We start from the raw sequence: 13,086 nt of genomic DNA on the forward strand, positions 1-13,086 counted from the left end.
ATAGCCAAATGCGGCCAAACAAAGGAACGCTGCTTTCTTTGTGTTTTGAGAGGTGGAGGGACACAGGCATCGATTTATCAGCCGGCTCGGCTGACGGGCTGCCTCGAACCGCCTCGCGGCTGGGATTAAAGCCGAGATTTACTCCCACCGTCACTGTTCCCGCCTGGCAGCGGGCCAGGGCTGCCCAGAAATCCCCCCTGGAGGAGCAGCATCTGTGCCGGCACACGGAGCATCCCCCGAGCCCCCCGCCCTGCCGGGACAGCCCCCGGCGCTCCCCCGACCTCCGGCAACAGGTGATGGAACTGTGGAATCACAGAACCGTGGGATGGTTTGGGCTGGAAGGGACCTTGGAGATGATCCTGTTCCAGGGGCAGGGACACGTCCCGCTATCCCAGAATCGTGGGATGGTTTGGGCTGGAAGGGACCTTGGAGATGATCCGGCTCCAGGGGCAGGGACACCTCCCGCTATCCCGGGCTGCTCCCAGGGGCGGGGCGGCCGCAGCTCCTCTGGGCAGCTCTGAAGCGGCTCCTTCCCCCGTGCTCGGCCCTGCCAGAACCGCCGGCTCTTCTCCAGATGCAGCTCCGAGGGCGATGTGCGGAATTTTTAAATAAATTTAAATAAATTCCACCCACCCCCCCCCCCGACCTCAGCCATCGCCGAGCCCACGTGACCCGCCCGGCGCGACCCCTCAGCGGGGCGGGGCACGCGCGGGGCCGCCCCTCCCTCCCTCCCTCTCTTCCCCTCCCTCCCTCCCTCTCTTCCCCTCCCTATCCCTCCCTCCCCTCCCTTACTCCCTCTCCCTCCTCTTCTCCCTCTCCCTCCCTCCCTCTCTCCCTCCCTCCCTCCATCCGGGTCACCGACCCCCTCCCCGCCGCTCCCGGAGGCGCGGGGTGGGGGGGCGCGCGCAGGCGCGTTCCCGCCTCTCCCGCCGCTCCCGCGCCGTGCCCGTGCGCGCTCCCGCCGCTCCGGCCCCACACGGGCGCCGCTCCTCGGTCGGTGCGCGCTCCCGCCGCTCCGGCCCCACAACGGGGACACCGCGGTGCGCGCTCCCGCCGCCCCGCCCGCAGGTGAGGTGAGGCCCGGGCCGGGCCGAGCGCTCCGAGCCGCGGGTGGGGAAGTTGTTGATGTTGTTGTTGTTGTTGTTGTTTTTCTCTCCCTTAGGGCGGATCCCGAGGGTTTGGGGGGTTTTTAATTAAAGAATATCCCCAGCGAGGGCTCCGGCCCGGGCGGGGGGTGACCCCCCGGCCCCTGCGCTCGCCCGGGGCAGCTCCACGGGGTGTGGGATGGTGGGGTGGGGTGGGGTGGGAAGGGACCTCAAAGATCACCCAGTGCCACCCCTGCCCTGGGCAGGGACACCTTCCACTAGCCCAGGTTGCTCCAAGCCCCGTCCAGCCCGGCCTTGGACACTTCCAGGGATGGGGCAGCCTCAGCTCCTCTGGGCACCCCGTGCCAGGGCCTCCCACCCTCCCGGGGAAGGATTTCTGCCCCTCAGCTCCTCGGGGAGGATCCTGTTGCTGTGGGAATCGCCGTGTGCTGCCCTCACGGTGAGGGTTTTCGGGAGGGTGGGATGTGGCTGGGAGGGAGCTGCTCCTGCTCCAGAGGATGCCCAGGAAAACCCCCGGTGCTGCCTGTGCCGGGGAAGAACTGAAGCCCCCAATGGCAGAAGCTGCTTCGCTTAAATTTTACATTTTTAGCTCCGTGTGAACTTGGAGAGTTTGCTTTCGAGCGTTTGAGCGGCCCCTGTCCCCCAGTGTTTGAGTGGTAAGCAGGTATTAATTCCCAGAAGAAAGGGCTTAGTGAAAGGTCTGATCCCAGTGGCTTTAGTTCTTGGGATCCTCTCAGTCGAGCTGTGTGAGGGTGTCAAATCTGAAACGAGCAAATAGTTTGCTAATGAGTATTGCAGTGAAATCGCTTTTAATTTGTTTATTGCAGTTAATACTCTCGTAAGAATTAGCTGATCATAATAGGAATTAGCTGGTTGTAATTTGCATTTGCATATCTCCATTCATAGATAAGTGGGAACCTCTCACATTTCCAGGGAGGTAAGTGAAGAAATTCCCTTTTTTTCCTAGGGAAGGTGAATCAGAGTGTTTTGGCTGTTGCACTGATAATCACATTCCTGTACCTGTCTCAAGCTTGGAGTGCCCTTCTTCTGGTTTTAATGCTTTCTAATAATTGCATAATCAAATAATTCTGCCTGATCTCTTTAAAATGTCACTTCTCACAGGGCTGTTTGTCACTGCACTTGTTAATTAACGTTCACACATCAGTCTTACCTGTCTCATCTGATGCCAGGGAAGGTGTTGGATATTCTTGCCTTGCTCAGTAACCAGGTGCTCTGATACTGATTTGGGTGAAGTCGTGAAAAAGGAGTAACATGAGAAAAAAACCCCAGAATTAACCATGTAGGTTTATGATTAAAAAGAACAGAACTATGATGCATTCTTAATGAGGGAAGAACCACAGCATAATTGAAGTAGCTTTTATAGCTCAGTGTTCTCTACAGAAGCTTTTCAGATTTTGGTTTTACAGCAGGAAATGCTGTGCTGGAAATTACACAGAGCTGTTGATGTTGCTGCTGAAATGTTCCCTTAACTTAGGCTAAAATTGATTCTATTAAATCCCTTCCCCTGCAAGCTGCAGGAATTCCAGGGAATAACTGCATTGTGTTCTGCAGCTTAACCATGTCTAGGTTTCCACTCTTGTTCTTTAAAGCAGTGAGATGATTTCTGGGAATTAAATTTGTGTCACTGGCTGAGGAAGGAATTTAATCTGCTTCCTGGCACGGGGAGGGTTAAACTGCCCCAGCTCCCCGGTGTCATTTACACTCCTCACTGGAGACCTGCTGCCTTTTCACAGGGCAGAAAATTTAACCCAGTCAGGTATTTTCCTGCTGCATTTAAAGCTTAAAACATGATGGTTTCATATCTGATCAAGAGCTGGGGACAGGGTGTTTTCCATCAGGATCCTTAAACTCTACAGACCTGCAGAGCTTCTCCTCAGTGCAACAGTTCCCCCCCTGCAGGATTTGATGCCACACGTTGCTGGGCAGCAAAAATTGGGATTTTCCAAGTAGGAAAGGCGTTTACATGGGAAAAGGACACAGTGGTGAGCAGAGGGCAGGCCTGCAGGGCAGGGACAGCAGGGCTGTCACCTCAGCTCTGTGCCCAGAACCCAGATGTGCATTTGGTTTAATCCCTGTGTGGTTTGGAGGCGGGAGGGCAGAGGTGGTGCTTGGTTGCCTGTTTTTCACAGGGAGCTGGATGGAGTGAATCAGGACATAGAGTGAAGGTGCAGGGACTGCCAGCTGAATTTATTCACTGTTAAGATGATAACTGGGCAGGTTTGTGTGCATCTCTTGACAGTCACAGTGACTGTGCAGCCATCACTTTCTGTCCACTTCACAGGGAACTCGAATTGTTCAGTGGTACAGAAATTAATTGTAAAGAAGCTGGGTGCTCTGGCTCTTTTCTTGGCTTTTTTTTCCCCTTTCCTTTTCCATCCCTCCTCTCTGACTGTGTGTGTGCTGTCTGGGATATCTGAGCTCCTGGCACTTGTCTGCAAACACTTCTGTTTGTTATTGATCCCTCTCCTGTTCCTGAGTCGATTTGGCAAAGACCTTTTCCTTAATTGTGTTGCCTGCCCTACCATCAGTCTTGCCTTTTACTTTTCCATTTGTCACCTTTTTCTTTACAAAACTGCCCTGTTCTGTTCCACCACAAGACAGGGCAATAACCTGGATGTCTTCTTTTTTTTTTTTCCCAAAATGCAAAAGGAGTTTCAGAGTTTTAGAACCTCCTCGTGCTGGAACTTTGAACTTAATTATAATTCTCTGAATCAACCAAATTTGGAAAAAGAAGGAAAAACTGAGATTTATTTTTTTTCCCCCCAGTAATGCATTCTTTAGGTCTTTTAAGCTGATGTTTTAGAGCCAAGGGCTGGAATGTTGCTCTCAGTTCCACCTTGGCTGGACTGGAGGAGTGTCTGTGTCCTGCTGCCTGGTTTGCTGAGCCCAGATTTCTCCCAGAGCCAGATGGTGCCTTTTGTTTTTTCCCTTGTTGGCACATTTTTGTTCCCTCTTCTCTTCCCTCCTTGTGTGAATCAGCGAGCACAAAAAAGGAGGTTTCCACCAGCAACTCATTTTCTTCCATTTCCATCCTTTCTGTGACACTGAGGAGCTTTTCCTGGGGAAATTCAGGAAATGTTCCCAGGTCTGTGCCCGAGTTTGTGGTGGTTTGGCTGAAGGGGTGACAGGGACTGGGCCAGCTACAGGAGCACAGGATCCTTCCAACAGCTTTTGTTCCACTGATTTAACTCATTTCATGGAGCATCACTCCTTAGGTGTGTCCCAGAGCAGTTTGGAAATACTTAAAACCATTTATCCTAAATATTTTTCCCTCATTTTTACGTGTTTTTATTCTCCTTAACTGCAAAGTGTTTGTGTGTTGTTAATTAGAAATCTTGTCTTAATGTTTTCCCATGAGTGAGAGTGGGTTTATTCTGCATTTTTAATGTGTTTTTGTTTCAGTTCATGGCATTTCTCAGTGTCTGCTTCAAAAGAATGAGCTGATATTCCAAATGAGACCATTGCCAATGAAACACCAATATATTTACCTATCTTTTTTTAGTGTTATGTGATAAATTAACACTCTTTCCAAAGGTAGATCCAGTGCAGTTCCATGTTTTCTCTCATTTGCAGTGTGATAACCTCAAGATTTTTGCAGCCATAGGTGGCAGAAGGTATGCTCCTTTAAGATCTTTTTTTACTGTATAAAAACTAGTCTCCCTAAACTCTTTTATTTAGTCTTTTGCTTTTTTTTTTTTTTTTTGCATGGTTTTTTTAATCCCTTGATGTGTTTACTCCCAGCTGTGGATACTCTTCCCCACGGGAAGGAAAGGTATTTTCCAGTGCTCAGGAGAAGGAAATTTCCTTCCCTTAGGAGATTTTAGATTTTGTTCCATGTGTGCCTGGAGAGGCTTTGGAGAGGTGGTTTAACTTTGCTGGGTACCTGAGGAAATAAAGTTATTTCCTCAACTATCAGAAGACCCCTCTGATGACTTGGGAAGAGGTTTTAATTGTTAAATAAGAAATGGCTGTTCAGTGTGTCATGGAGAAGAGCTTCTAGAACAGTGTTGTCATTTTGGTTTTCTGTCAGGGCAAAGGGAGGAGGAATTTCAGCTCCTTGACAGGAAAGGAACTTTATGTTCCTTTTGATTGAGCAGCAGAGTCTTGGCTCCCCTTGCAGGGTTGGGGTGAGATGCTGCTCATTTGGGGGTGACAACAAACGTCAGGGTGACTTCTCTGCTTTGTTTCTGTAAAATTCTTTGCCTCCCCAGGCAGGGCAGGGTGGTGTGGTGCCCTCCCACTGAGTTTGGGGTGTGTTTTTTGGGATGGCAGAGCCCTGGTGGAAGCTGGCCCGTGCCCAGGAGCTGCAGTGGGTGAAGGATGCTGAGGGACCCCATGAAGTCCTGGAGCGACAGCCAGTCAGACCTGTACAGCAGCGACCAGGAGGAGGAGGAGCAGATGATTTTTGGGGAGAATGAAGATGATTTGGAAGAGATGATGGATTTAAGTGACTTGCCTACCTCCCTCTTTGCTTGCAGTGTCCACGAAGCTGTGTTTGAGGTGCAGGAGGAAAAGGTAAGGCAGGAGGAGGGTGTGGGGTTGGAAGTGCAGCTGCAGCTATTTAATGTTTTTGTCTGGATTTTCAGTGTATTAATGCTTGTTATAACTGGGGGAACAACCCAACCCAAAGTGTTTTCCTGGGAAGCTCAGAGCAGCATGAGTAGAGTTACCAAAGAGCAGATAATACCACTCTTCCCTGGCCTTTGAAATTGTTGGTGGATACACGGTGCTGTGAATTTTTGGAGATCTGCACTTCGAGTTTCTCTCACTAGGTGGCAGTTTGTGTATTCCCAGTTTTTGGTCTCTGCTCACATCCAGGTGCTCTTGGAATTTCACGTTTAACTCTGGGACAATGCTGCTGCACTGAACACGGGTTTGCAGGGTAACTGAGGGAGGTGTGGAATGGGCAGGTGGAGGAGATGAAGGAACTGGATGGGATTTGGGAGGGGAAAGGGAAAGGGCAGTGTGTTTTCCCAGAGAGAAAACGTTCATTTTGTGTCTGGGGAATGTTTGTGCTTCATCTCTAGGAAAGGTTTGAAGCCCTTTTCACAGTCTATGATGACCAAGTGACATTCCAGTTGTTTAAGAGCTTCAGGAGGGTGAGGATAAACTTCAGCAACCCCGAGGCAGCAGCGAGAGCACGGATAGAGCTGCACGAAACAGACTTCAGTGGGAAGAAGCTGAAGCTTTACTTTGCACAGGTGTGATGGAACAAAGATGTTGTGCCTGTGTCCCTGTCCCTTTATTCCTCCTTTGTCCCAGAGTTCCATTTGTGACAACCATCAGAAGTCACCTCCAGCCTCGTTGTCCTGCACTGAGCCGTGTCAGGGAGTCACTGGCAGGGATAAAATTCACCCTTTAGGGGCAGTTTTGCTGTTCCTACCCAAACAGAAATGTGCTGAAAGGAAAGAAGTGGATGCAAAATGTTCCATATAACGGATGCTTTGCAGGGATGTTGTTGCTGGATCAGCACTGGCAGCACTTGCACAGGCCAAGTTCTGAACTGCAGCGTTTCCCTGGGGGAAATTCTTTTTAAAGCTGGGCTGAATGGAGCATTGCTAAAGCAGAGGGTGGAAAAGCATTAGTGGGGAAGGGACTAAATAAAGAGGGAATTAATATTTGCCATCTGTATCTCCTGGTTTTGCCTTCAGGTGCAGGTATCCAGCGAAATAGGTGACAAGTCCTACCTCCTCCCTCCACAACCTGTCAAACAGTTCCTGATTTCCCCACCTGCCTCTCCACCAGTCGGGTGGAAACAGAGTGAAGATGCAACTCCCCTGATAAACTATGACTTGCTGTGTGCTGTCTCCAAGCTGGGACCAGGTGGGAACACTGACCTGCTTTTGCTGTGATGCTTAACTTTAAAAAATGGTTGTAAAGGGATTTTATCTCCTTACCTTTGTGTGAGAAGAAACTCGGTCTCTTTTATGTGATGTTTCTTCCTTGAATGAAATGATCCATCACTTTTTTTACTTAATTAGTTAATTGGTTGAAAGAGTAGCACAGACTGGCCTGTGTGGTACTGGCTCCATCACATCCATATATTGAATTCTGTCAGAGTCTCAGCATTAAGGAACAAACTATAAAAGAGGCATGAGAACTTCAGTCTCTTGCAGATGGGCAGCTCAGGTTACTAAGGATGTAGAGATGCTAATATGTACTTTTTGGGTTTAATCATCATCTTCTTTGTGAGCCTTCCTGGGAAACATGGTGTTTGCTTTCTGTGAAAAACAGGAAATACGGAGGCTTAACCTTTTGTGGGTTTTCATTTACAAATGTCACCTAAAATGTGCAGCATAAATGATGCCACTTAAAAACGCCTGTGCTGCTTGTGCTTTGATGTCTTCAGTGGCTCCTGAGGGTTTTTAGCATCCCTCCCTTGCTTTAAGTACCGGTTGAAAGGCTGATTGTATTCGATGTAACTGTTTTAAAGAGGCTCAGTGAAGTGTGGAGGTTGAGCAAACCGAACACTTGGTTGTGCTGCTGGGGATACTGAGGAGCTTTTGAGGTGAAATGCTTTGCCCCGGGGGTGTTTCAGCCCGGTTTTTGTTTGCTGCTCCCAGGGGAGAAGTACGAGCTGCACGCCGGGACAGACTCCACCCCCAGCGTCGTGGTGCACGTGTGCGAGAGCGAGACGGAGGAGGAGGAGGAGATCAAAAACCCCAGACAGAAGATCCTGCAGACCCGGCGCCCAGACCCCCCCCCGACCATCCTGGGCGACTCCAAGGCCTTCGAGTGTGCCCTGGAGGTGGGGGGGACCATGCCCTGCTAGAGCTGGGCTGCTCCAGGGGGTACCAACACCAGACACTCCTCTGAGTCCATGTGTTGATGTCTGTGCTGCTGCTGTAGCGACAACAGATCTGACTTGTAGTTGTCTCTCATGCTCAAGGGTTTGGATGCCAATGCTCTGAAAAGCACTTTAATTTTAGGGACTAGTCCTGTCCCCACCCCCCCCCGAGTGTAGCAAATCCACCTGACTTGAAATAGTGACAATTAGGGAGTCTGGTTGTGGTTTGGGTTTGGTTTTTTTTTTTTAAGATGTTACTCTTTTTTGTTTCTGTTGTACAGTGTGATGTACCAAGTGCTGAAATAATCTCTTGCTGTCGTGACTGGGTTCCAGAAAGCTCCTTGCACAGCAACTTACAGCTGATCTGTGCTGGTCCAGCAGCTTCCAGTTAATGTCGTGTTAAACACAAGTGAAATGCACTCTTTGTGCTAAAACTCCTTCCCAGCTGAGGTGGGGATTAACCTTTGCTTTCCTCAGAAAGGCCAAGTGTGTGTTTGTGATTTGACACGAGGCACAAACACGGGGATGGAGCTGAACTCAACTGGGTTTGGTGGCTGCAGAAGAAGAGCCACACACTGAGTCTGTCACCAACACTCCTGCTCTGAGCTCTGGGTGGGGCACTGCTGGTTTGCACTGACACCTAATTAGGAGTTAATTACAGTGGGTAGATTAAAATATGGGTCCAGCAGCTGAATGGGTTGTCTCTGATCCTCTCTGAACATGTCCAGTCCTCGAGGCAGCTCCTGGGCCGGATGATGCAGTGACTGTTAGGTCATGTCAGGAGATAAGATGCTGAGGGTTAATTTTTAACTTCTCCAGTCTGTTTTGTATTCTCAAAGACAATCAGTTGCCTGGCTTAGCCAGTTCTTATGCAGTTTCAGCCCTTGTTTGCTGTTTTCCTGTGTGGCATCCTGCGTGTCTGGCAGAGCATCTGCTGCCTCTGAGAGCAGGGTGCATCTTTTAGAATACAGATCTTTAATTTTGTGATCTTGTGTTAAGTGTTTTTTAGTAGGAGGAAAACATGCCTTGGTATAACAACACCTGCTCCTGTGCTTTTATGCTATTTTATAGCCAAACTTTTTTAGTCTAGACAGATTCTTCTTTTTTTTTTTTTCTATTTCAGAGGATAAAATGATTTGTGAACAAACCAGGCTGCTGATGTTTGTGTGTGGAAATCATTTGAGTCGTTCAGAAATTCAGATTTTTCAGGTTCATTTTGGTGTGGTTCAGTCGTTCATGACGTGCTTGTTGAACTTTCCAAAGTGTTCTCACTTGGCTGACAGCAGAGAGAAAAGGAATGGTCAGGGATTCACAAGGATGGAGCAGTTTCCAGCTCTTGGGTTGTCCTGGATTGTGATCCCTCCCACCACCAGCTTCATGTTGCAAAGTGGGATCCTGCAGGCAGGTCCTTGTTCCAGAGGCAGGAATAGTAGAGATTAAAAAGGTAGGAAAATGGGGTTTGTTCACCTTGCCTCCACAGGTGTGATATTTATGTATCTCTTCAGGTATTAAAATCACTCAAAGACCAACTTCTCTGTCTCACTGTTCTGTGGTACCGAAACAAAGGGGAAAAACCCAACAAAAACCTGTATTACCCATCAGGCTTGTGGATTTTTAAAACTCCAGAAGCCCTGTCTGGATTCTCTGTGCTGTTTATATTTTGTGAGCTGTTTGATTTCTGCCCCACTGTAGAAGGTGCTGTGAGTAGGAATAAGTGGAAAACCCCCAGAAACAGTTTTCTAAGGCAAAGCAAGTGTGATGTTGTCGATGTGTAAACGTGTAAAATGTGGAACATTCCAGCATTGTGTAAAGACACTTAAAATAAAACAATGCAGTGCCATTCACACTTGGGGTTTTAGCTGTTTTCCAGAGGTTGGACCAAGTTTGATATATAAGATTTTTAATGGTGGTGTCTGCCTTGAGTGAATGCTCCTGATAACTGTTTGTGGTTTTCCATGTGGAAATTATCAGGGAAGTGAAGGAGTTGGGGGTTTCAGCAGAAATATCCTGGGAGCTGCTGGGCTGCAGGAGGGACTGAGGATGTTTTTGGTGGGTTTGGGGGCCTCTCACAGCCCAGGTCAGTCCTCAGGGGAGTTTGACACTTGGGCCAGTCCTGAGCTCCGCGAAGATTTTGTTGCAATTAAGAGAAATATTTCCTTGCTTTCCAAAAATCTCCCAAGACCCATTTCCACAGGAGAGAAAGGGGCAGACTTTACAGAAATAATGTGGGATGCACTGATCCACAAAACTAAACCATGGGCTTTTGTCCTGGGGGACATCAGGAGCAGGTGAGTGCTGGCCATGGGTCGGTACCAGAAGTGGCTCTGGTCACTCCAGGGTGACACCCTGCCTTGGGAGTGAATGAACTCCAACTCTGCTTTATTTACTGCATGCCATGACTGGGTGACAACCACCAGAACCTGTTTCTCTGAATCACTGACCTGCTGCTGGGTGCTATTTTTAGCAGCAGGGCTGGCACAGGGGCACCAGCTCGGCCCTTTCCGAGCCTGCACTTTGTATAAATAAATACCCCAGATCCCTTTAAAGCCTCCTGGAGAAGCAGCTGAAATGTGTGGTGTTTCTCTGGGCCTGTGTCTTCTGGATTTACAGTTGCTGAGGGTGGTTTGGTTTTATTTCCCAACAGCTGAGAACAAGCCCTGTTTTTTGCAAACTTGTGATTACAACTCCTCGTTCTACCTCTTTGCTGAACTGCTTCCCCTGGAAAGGCCTCATGGATAAAATGCCTATTGCTTCATTTATTCCTTGAAAGGTTTCACTTCCATTTTTGTCTGCTCTTGGATTATTTAGCCCAGAACAGAAGATTGTTATGTTCATCTTGCCAGGCTTTGTTTACTTGCTCTGCTCTGAGTGGAAAACTTGCTAGGAGAGATTTATGGTCCAGTGTGTGTTTAATGTGGAAGGAGACCCCAGCCAAGCCTCATTCCCTTGGAGAAAATGCAGAGCAGGATAAAACACTCCTTCTCCTGTAGGTATTGCCCCTGCAGCCCGAGGGGGTGTGACACAGGGCTGGCCCTGACCTCACACTCAGCTCCAGGAAGGTTTCACAGGCTCTGTTTGATTTATCTCAATTAAAAAAGACCAGGACTGGAGTTGTGTCTTACCATGTGCCCATCTGAGTGGAGGGATGGGTGGGACCTTGGGCTTTTTTGGGCATTTTAGCTTTAGGGTGTGTTTGTGCTGAGTCCCACTAAAAACACACCGTGTTCCAGTGTTACCTGATGTGTTAAAATCCTCCTCTGAACGAGGGCTCTCACATTTTTAACACCTTGGCGTGTTCAGGCTTGTGGAAGGGAATGTTTGATTTCCCTGCTGCACTGAACATACCCCAGCTATCAGCAGTCCCAGGGTGAGGCAGTGGGAAGGACACTCCTGGTTTGCTGTTACATAAAATATCAAAATACCCAATTGTGTGTCCTTTGTGCCTGTGCAGGACCGTGTCCCTGTCAGGGCCTGGGCTGTGCTCTCCTGCTGGGACAGGTCCCCTCAGCTCAGCCCCAGCCCTTGCAGGGCTGTCTGGGAATGGCTTTTGAGGCTGTGGGGATGTGTAGAGTGCTGAGGTCCCGGTTTCACAACACAGTTCCAGACGCTAATAAGGAATTTCTGGTCAGTCTGTTGCAATATCTCTGCTCTCCCTTTGTTCTCTCTTTGTTCTCACTAAGACAGTCCCAGGCCCTGCCCTGCTCAGTGCAGGAAACGTAACCAGTGGTGCTGTGAACTGCCCTGGTGTTCCAGGAGGAGTCCAGACCTTCTCCATGATTAAACTCGGGGAATTTATCTTCCTTAGGGCTTCTGCAAGGCTGTAGCAGCCCTTGTAGTTATTTGAGAGTCCTGTTACGTCTTTCAGCATTCACTGACTCTGTCAGGATTGTTCTGGAGCACCCCAGTGTCTCCTTTTGTCCTCCTCCAACAGGAATAGATCAGGATTGGTGGCTGAGGAGCTGTAAACTGGGTAACTGGTGTTGGCAGCAGTTTATACACAACAGTGTATAAACATTTATATGTATTTACACATTTAACGGTGTATAAACCCAGCGTGTGGGTTTATTACTGTAGCTAGTGGTAAAGGGCTACAAATTCAGGACCTGGTGAGGGATTTCTTCCCAAGCAAACACTTGGGAAAGTCCCACCCTCCCTCTCTGCTGCCTCACATTTGCCTTTACCAAGCTTGTCCTTGGATGTTCACACCCTCCTGAACGTCGTGGCAGGGGCAGCACCTCATAAATCCAGGTGGGTTTTATGGCTTAAAGGATGCTGAGCACACTGTGGTGCCTGGGAACAACGACACTGGGCTGCTTCCAGCTGGGATTGCTGTGTGCCAGTTCCTCCCAGGGGGATCCTCTGGATTGGTTTTCTCACGTGGCTGAGACTTCGAACAGAAGCTCCGGGGGGGGGTTTCTCTAAAGCAAGGGGTCTGTCTTTCCTCAGGTACCTGTCCCAGAGGGAATGTCCTTGTTCAGGACAAAGCAGTGGGAAGCAGGAGATCTGAATTCTCCTTTGAACTTGCCTCTCTGCAAGGGAGGAACATCATCCAGCCAGTGCTTGGTAGCAACACAGACCATTTTCTTCTTTCCACATCCATCCAACAGTCACAGAGGCTGGTTCCTTCTTTCTTATACTATTTAAATTGAGTTATTAATTACTTTCATTAACTTGTGTTCATACCTCTTCCAAGTGATGGTTGCTCACTGTTGAAAGAAGCCCCTTGTGCTCTCCAGAGATACAGCCCAGGGAAGGTACGTGGCTGGAAAACCACTCCTGTTCCCAGGAGAGCCTCATGTTCCTTCTTGCTCATGCAGGATGAGGCAGTAATTGAAAAGAAACCAATCAAGCAAAGTTTATTCCCTTGAAAGGATGACTGGTGAGTAATCCCTGCTGAGACTTCAGTCTCTGGTTTTAAGGAGCTGCACAGGGAGGGATTGAGGCAAAAAGATTGAGCTGGAAGTGACTAATGTGGGTCTTTGTAGTTGTGCAGGAAAATTGCTGAATAATTGGATGTGGTTTCTGGTGAGAAAGCCTCTGTGGGGTTCAGCTTGGGGTACAGTGTAGAAACCAGTCCATGGTGGGCACCAAACTGAGCATGACCCGTGCTGGGAACACAGAAGTTTCTGGAGGAGGTGAGTTCCCATTGCCTGTGGTGGTCTGTGCTGGTCT

General features: G+C 48.9%; 1 protein-coding gene across 3 annotated transcripts; it reads left to right on the plus strand.

Annotated features, from left to right (window-relative positions):
* The first annotated feature begins 823 nt into the window (after positions 1 to 823).
* RCAN3 (RCAN family member 3) lies at positions 824 to 9,758 on the plus strand. 3 transcript variants are annotated; one of them, XM_051807321.1, is made up of 7 exons: positions 824 to 1,068; positions 2,013 to 2,043; positions 4,701 to 4,741; positions 5,400 to 5,642; positions 6,155 to 6,328; positions 6,779 to 6,950; positions 7,691 to 9,758. In XM_051807321.1, exons 4-7 carry the CDS (start codon positions 5,448 to 5,450, stop codon positions 7,897 to 7,899), a joined length of 750 nt encoding a protein of 249 aa, XP_051663281.1. In that variant the 5' UTR covers positions 824 to 1,068; positions 2,013 to 2,043; positions 4,701 to 4,741; positions 5,400 to 5,447; the 3' UTR covers positions 7,900 to 9,758. The 3 variants fall into 3 exon arrangements, with proteins under 3 accessions (XP_051663281.1, XP_051663279.1, XP_051663280.1); XM_051807319.1 differs by lacking the exon at positions 2,013 to 2,043; XM_051807320.1 differs by lacking the exons at positions 2,013 to 2,043; positions 4,701 to 4,741.
* The last annotated feature ends 3,328 nt before the right edge of the window (positions 9,759 to 13,086 follow it).

The sequence above is a fragment of the Manacus candei genome, unplaced genomic scaffold, assembly GCF_025592945.1.
Source record: "Manacus candei isolate 608988 ecotype Guabito, Panama unplaced genomic scaffold, ASM2559294v1 h1tg000070l, whole genome shotgun sequence".
Lineage (NCBI taxonomy): Eukaryota > Metazoa > Chordata > Aves > Passeriformes > Pipridae > Manacus > Manacus candei.